Source organism: Oryzias melastigma, unplaced genomic scaffold (genome assembly GCF_002922805.2).
Source record: "Oryzias melastigma strain HK-1 unplaced genomic scaffold, ASM292280v2 sc00385, whole genome shotgun sequence".
Lineage (NCBI taxonomy): Eukaryota > Metazoa > Chordata > Actinopteri > Beloniformes > Adrianichthyidae > Oryzias > Oryzias melastigma.
In genome coordinates this window covers 47124-54068 of record NW_023416982.1, presented here as the reverse complement: position 1 = coordinate 54068, position 6945 = coordinate 47124, and the positions used below count along the sequence as shown (strand labels likewise).

The following is a 6945-nucleotide window of genomic DNA, read 5'->3' as shown; positions in this document are numbered from 1 at the left end:
ATTTTACATCTGACTTTCTGCTTCTGTAAAATTACTTGCATGAAGCCCAACGAGGCAATCCTTTTGTGATACTGGGCTTCATCAATAAAACTGAATTGAATTAATTACCACAAAAGCATTTTTGTCTCCACTTTGGTGGAAAAACTTCTCAAAGTTACAGTAAAATGAGCTGAAGGCAGCCTGACACCTCAACAGATTTCCTGATGTATCCTCTGGGAAACTAAATTAAGGATCATTCTTTCAGTTTCTGTTACTTCCCCTTTTTCTAGAAGAAAAAACTCTTGAATTATTTGTTGTTTTGCTGACGCCTCTCAGAATACACAAATGCTTCTGCAGAGTGCAAGCATCACAAAGCATTGTTTTATAAAGGTTACAATGGGCATAAGAGTATGTCATTCCCATATTTCACAAGTTGTCTCACTTCAAAAAATGATAGAGATCTGTAATGTTCATCAAAGATACACTTTTACTGTGAAAGGCTGAATATAAAAAAGAATCAAGGAAGTCACTTTGTCGGATTTGTGGACTGTAGTTTCCCAGGTTTGAAAATCCTCATCCAATCTTCATCATCCAATATCAAGCTGCCACCAATCTCCCTTCTTCCAATTCAGAGCAGCTGAAACAAAACAAAATAACTAAACAACAGACAGAGTTCTCACAAAACAATAAATATTGATTAAACTACACAACAGCCACCCTACAAAAAAAAAAAAATCCTATAAAAATAGGACAATAGTTTTATCACCTTTGAACTGTCAGACTGCTATTTCCCCACCAAGACCAAAGAGCTGTCAAGGGACACCATGGACAGGATTATAGATTTGAACAAGACTTGAATAAAGTCATCAAAGTAAGCAAGTAGTTTCGGAAGAAGTCAACTTTGAAAGCAATTCTAACAAAATGGAAGTACAAGATCACTGACTGTCTCGCTCTATCATACATGGCTGTATGGTGAGATTTTTGAGCGAAAACCTCTTAATGAGAGCATTGAGGAGGAAATGCAGCAAAATTTTAACTAATTACTCTCATACCTGTGGAAAAAATGTATCGTGTTTATGCGTGATTATTATTACTTTTTTTGTCACCCCTCACAGGGCAAAGCTGGCTGAAAATGTAAAACTCCTTAATTTCCCTCTGACTGCACCAAAAACAAAGTGAAAATTCATGCGGAAATTTCAAGTTCAATGTTTTAAAATAAAGTCAGATGTTTTGGTGTTTTTCTTTACTGACTGTTATTTTACTATTTCATTTGTCAAACATCAAGATCCTGATTTTTGAACGTTAAACAGAAAGTTTCTGTCCAGATCCAAATGTTTCTGCTGTCATTATTCATCTATGACAGTAACTGCTGTTCATCAATAGTCTGTGAAGTCATCTTTAGTTGAAGGAAAAAAAAAGGCTGTCACAAAAATGGTCGTCATGCATTTTTGTTGAGAAGTATAGATGCAAATGATTTAGAAACACACGTATCAACTCATAAATCCTAAAATTGATTTATTATTTGTGAATTTGTCTGAAGTTGTCTGATTGCTCTCAAAACACATCAGACAATTCTTTAAACCTGATAGTGTCAACACACACACACACACACACACATTACATGGCTCCAAAGAGGTGGAGTACGAGACGTTGCTGGTGGGAGGGGCCATAGAACGGCACCGCCCACCTAATGTGAAAATGGCCATAAAAATGTAGAGAAGTGAAAAAGGATTAAAGTGTAACTTTTGAAGTACATGCTCAAATACAAATGCATTTATATTCATAATTCAAATAAATTACTTATTTTAGAACAAGTATAAGAAATGTAATTTATTTTTAAACATGCTCTTTTCTTCCTTCAAGTTCTTTCTTTTATCAGAGGATCTGTTTCAATCTCTGCCCATTCTTCCTTCTTTCATGGCTCTGCCTCTTGTTTTTCAGGTTTGGTTTCCTTGAAGACTATTCACAAAAAAGTTGGAGACTCAGTGGAGATTTCATCAGGGCTTCCAACTGAAGGAGTTAATACAGCAAGATGGAAATATAAAGATCAAATTGTTGCAGATACAAGTCTTATTATTTCTAAACAGATCTTTGGCAACAGATTACACTTCAACATCACCACCCTGAGTTTAACGCTAACAGAGCTAACTCTTCAAGATTCTGGTACTTTCAGTTTTCTCTCTGAAGAAAATGAAAAAATGAGGGAGACAGTTGTCATCACTCTACTGGTTCAAGGTAAATCAATTTTCCTTCCTAATTCTTTATGAAATTTGGCCTCTTAGAGTTTTTGCCATTGCTAAATTTAAGAATAGAAGGAATGAAATATTTTTTCTAAATATCATTAATTTCTCTAAATTTCTAAATGAGAAAATGTTTCACACTGGCACAGAAGGGCCAATTAAAAAAAAAAAATACATAAAGTAATATTTTATGCATGAGTTACCCGAAAATGTAATGCCTCCCAGGTTTTAGAGACTCTGTATGCACTGAAACATTGTGTTCTTAATTGTTTTCTTTCCTCTGTCTGTCATCAGAGTCCATAACTGAAGACCCCATTCTGACTTCCACACACGTTTCAACTGATTCCAATCAGACCTGCACAGTTTTAGTGAACTGCAGCCTAAACTCCACCAGCAGTGTCAGCTACAAGCTGAGTGACGGGAATCAAACCCACGAAGGCTCCAGTCGGCAGTACAGCATCAGGAAACAGGGAGAAGGACAGGTGTTCACATGCACAGCCTCCAATTCTGTCAGCAGCACAACAACATCCAAAATTGTAACGTGTCAAGACAAGTCAACTGAAGGTACGTTCACAGACTATCGATGAACAGCACGTACTGCTTATATTTTAATGTGTGACTTTTTGGATTGGTCTAAATGGAGAATCATCAGTCAGTCGGCTCAGATCAATCAGACGTTTGGATCAGAACACGGTTGTGTCAGATTGCAGTCGTCTGGACTGGAGGCTCTCTAAGGCAACGTTTACATCGGCTATGTGAAGCACATTTAAGAACACATATCTGCCACCTACAGATGAAAAAGGCTTGTTGTGAAATATCAAAGCAGTGCAGATCTAGTGAATTTTGCTTCAGGCTTTTTCTTTCACAGCTCTATTCTGATATATATGCAAGACTTGGTGTCATAGAATTCTGGCTGGAAACACAGCAATATTATTAGTTTCTAAGTGGTTTAACTTGTAACATGTGTTTAATGGGTGAACGTTTTATATGTAGAACCCAGAAATGATCCTGAAAATGTGTGTAATGATACAGCAAATCATCTTTTTTCCCATTGTTTCTGAGTCAGCTGATGACATTCTGAGTAAGTGCAGGTTCTGTCAAGTCATGATTCTTTCAGGCGGTAACGACAACTGACAGAGACAATCAGAAGTTTTCAAATTTACCGTAGCATCAATGTGTAAACTTGCTAAGTCTATGTCAGGCACTGTCAACCCCAGACAGGGCTAGTCCAGCAGTTCCTAGTGTTAGCTCATGTGGTGAAAGTCAAATGACAGGAGGGAGTCACAGAAACATCAACGTAATAGCTACTAGCTTTCTCAGTAGCAAGCGAAATCATAAAGTAATTTAATTTGGCTAACTAGACATTAGATCTGTTTCCTCAAAGTTCCTCTTAGTCAATAAATTAATTATTAATAACAAACTTGACCTTCTAACCCTAACGGGAACTTGGCTACAACAGACAACTATGTTAGACTGAATGAAGCAACCCCCCCCCCTCACACACTCACACCTCCATAATTATAATAAATATCAGAAATCCAGGATGTCAGGAAAAGGAGGTGGTTTGGCATCCATAGAAACCTCTGTAACATTAGACTGCTTTACTGCTTTAGACCAAGCAGAAATAACATCATTTATTACATCCTCCAAAACCTCAACTTGTCTCTCAGACCCAATCCCCACTAAGCTTTTTAAAATAAACCTTCTCCCTAATTAATGAAGCCATGTTAACTATGGCAAATATCTCTCTAGAAACAGGTTATCTTACACAATATTTTAAATATACAGTTATTAAACATCTACAGAAAAAGTCCAGTCTGGATCCTGACATTCTAGCCAACTAAAGACCAATTTCAAATCTCCCTTTATTATTTTTTTTTTTTCAAAAATCCTAGAAAGAGGCTACAAGACAATAGCCACTTTGAACATTTTCAGTCAGAGTTACGACTTAACCGCAGGCTTCAAAAAAAGGGACTAATCTCTATTCTGGTCCTGTTAGACCTACGCGCCGCCATTGATACTAAAGGCAGGTATATTATTCCAGAATAAATCAATTTAAAGCTTAAATTACTCTCTCTATTTTACCCTCCATAAAAATACATTTTGTCAAAATTATAGATTATAAGAGCAGACCCACAGATGGAGTGAAACTGTCAGATTAACATCCCTGCAGTGTCAAAGTCACATGAAGGCTTCTACAAGTGTCAGTCCTCAGGAAAAGAATCTCCACAGAGCTGGTTGGCAGTAACATGTCAGTAAATCTTTCCAGTTGTTCTCAGCATGAACAATAACAGCAGCATTTAGTTCATGAATGTATCACTAAGTTTGATTTAAATCTATGATGTGTTCCAGCAGCATCCAGACCTGACAGCTCTTCACTTCATGTTCTGATGATTGTTGGACCAGTTTGTGTTTTTTTACTGATGATTTTCCTGCTGATTTTTTATTTGTACAAAAAGGCAAAAGGTGAGAAATATTATTTAATAACATTACATTGATGATTATATGATTTGTCAATGAGGCTGTTCACAATAAAAACATGTGATGTTTTCATTTACAGATTCAAGCTCCATCAGGTTGGTACTTTTTTTCCCTTTATTGATTGATGTCTTTGTTTATTCAATTATTGATTTCTTTCATCTCAGCAGATCTGATGAACAGAATCAGAATCATTATCCAGATGAGATTGATGCTGAACACAACACATATGCTTCTCTGCTCCAAGGTCAGCCTGAAATCTGACTTTTTACATCTATTATTTTTCTGAATAACTAATTTAATGAACATGTTGAAAGGTTTGTATTACATGTCTAATTTTCATTTTCTTCTGGTTTGTATTTGAAGGTGACGTTTCTCTTTATGATTCACTCAGAGGCCCTGAAGACACAGAAAATGATCCAGAGTATGCCAACATAGGTAATCTGAGGAGACTTTAAGGATGATGTGAAATAACTGATCATAAATAAACACAAATAACAATAAGTTTAGCTTTACCAAGTCAGTCAAATATAATTTATGACTGTTTTTTCTGTTCATTTTCGACTTAAAGAACATTTGAGAAAAAGAGAAATAAAAAAGTCTGTAGGGAGAAAGTCATTTGACCTAAAAGAATGATGCAGATGTCAAAACGAAATATTTTTCTTTCAGATTTATCCTGCTGCGTTACATTAGCTGTGCTGTAAAACATTTCTGAGAAAGGTCAGGGATCTTTCCAACACCTACATCATGACTTTTAATGTTTAGTTCTATACTATTCCTTTCTCAAAATCAAAAATCAATGAAGAAGAATGGACATTACAGCACCACACAGTAAATCACTAGAAGGTTTGCAAGCTAATTGGAGCTTCCTGCTGATGTGAACTGCAAGGTTGGCTTCTCCAACAATTAAGTTAAGCAGTTACCAATTCTGACAATGACAAATGGGTAAAAATGTTTTAAAAAATACATTAAAAAAATCAAACACAGTTGCTAAAAGAGTGAGGAGGCCTGAAAGCCTCTCACACATGAAAAACATCTGTCAGGTTACAAAAAGTGCAGCAGTCAGAAACAGAAGGGTTAAGAACTCCACGTAAAATCCTCCATTGGAGGTCATCAGTACTCTGCTGTATAGAGGCCTTGTGAAGAGTCTGCAGGAAGTTCATCCTAAAGGTGGCTGTTTTCCTGGCCAGGTGCACTAGGCCCCGTCCCTCCTTCTCCCTGGGATGTAGCAGCACTTCCTGTGACACCCAGAGTAGACACTCCCAAAAGAAGTTGGACTAACGCTGAGACAGTAACCCAAACAAATGCTCCAAACAAATCAGCCGTGCCAAAGTAAGGAAGCAACAAGATTGTTGACAACCAAAATTCGCCCCCTAAAAGACGTCTAAGAGAGCAGCAATCACTGCAAGAACAGAACTGGTAGACTACCCTGTCATCTTCTTACAGCAAGGGCATCACTTTTATGCCAATTAGTCCTGGTGGAGGACGGCAAAAAGAGTGTGAATTATGTCCACCAATACATTTACATAATCCTGGTGTTTAACAAAAACAAGTACACCATCAGCATAAGATGGTAACACAATTCTTCTACTGAAACCAGGAAAACACAAACCCTCAACACTGGCACAGAACTTATGAAGAAGGGGCTCCAGGGAGACAGCGTGGAGCATCCTGGACAGAGCACAGCCCTGCTGTACGCTTTGACCCAGTCTGAATGGAGCACACAGACTGCTGTTCACCCTCTGCACACTCTTAACCTCGACGAAGAAAACACAGATTATTACAATGTAATCAGCTCTAAACCAAACTTCAGCAGGATTTTCTATAAGACTTCATGTTCCACATAATCAAAAGTCTTTTCCTGGTCCAGAAAAATCAGATCTGATTTTAGCCAATAAAAAACAAACAAAAAATACCCCAAAAACTTGTCAGCAGAGCAACAGTAGTTCAGTAGAAATGCACATCTCAGTTGTGGGAGGGACTGTTGGTGTAGAGTAAGCAAGCGCTAATTTCCCATGATCCCTTTGTTTATTTTCTTTCCTGCTAGCTTAAGCCCCTCACTACACCAACAAGGTCCATGTGTTTTATGAGACTGAAGATTTTAGCAACACAACTTAGGAAATTGAGAGATAGACTCTAGCATGTGATCATCCTAAGGAGGAAGAGGATGAAGATCATAGATGGACTTTGTTGTCTCCTGCTTTTGTTTGACTTGTACACGATCTCCTCGCAGACTGAAATTCTTCAG

General features: G+C 37.4%; 1 protein-coding gene and 1 long non-coding RNA gene across 2 annotated transcripts in view; both read left to right on the top strand.

The window, feature by feature from the left end:
• Positions 1 to 2806, top strand: part of LOC112139252 — a 4370-nt gene extending 1564 nt beyond the window's left edge. The window contains exons 2-3 of the mRNA XM_024261999.2: positions 1921 to 2214; positions 2514 to 2806. Coding sequence (XP_024117767.2) covers positions 1921 to 2214; positions 2514 to 2806 — 587 coding nt within the window. The remainder of the gene's footprint in view (positions 1 to 1920; positions 2215 to 2513) is intronic.
• A 1526-nt stretch (positions 2807 to 4332) lies between these two features.
• LOC112139254 lies at positions 4333 to 5208 on the top strand. The gene is made up of 5 exons (XR_002917956.2): positions 4333 to 4470; positions 4575 to 4685; positions 4780 to 4795; positions 4865 to 4944; positions 5064 to 5208. It is a non-coding gene; the product is annotated as an uncharacterized LOC112139254 (long non-coding RNA).
• Positions 5209 to 6945: the final 1737 nt, after the last annotated feature.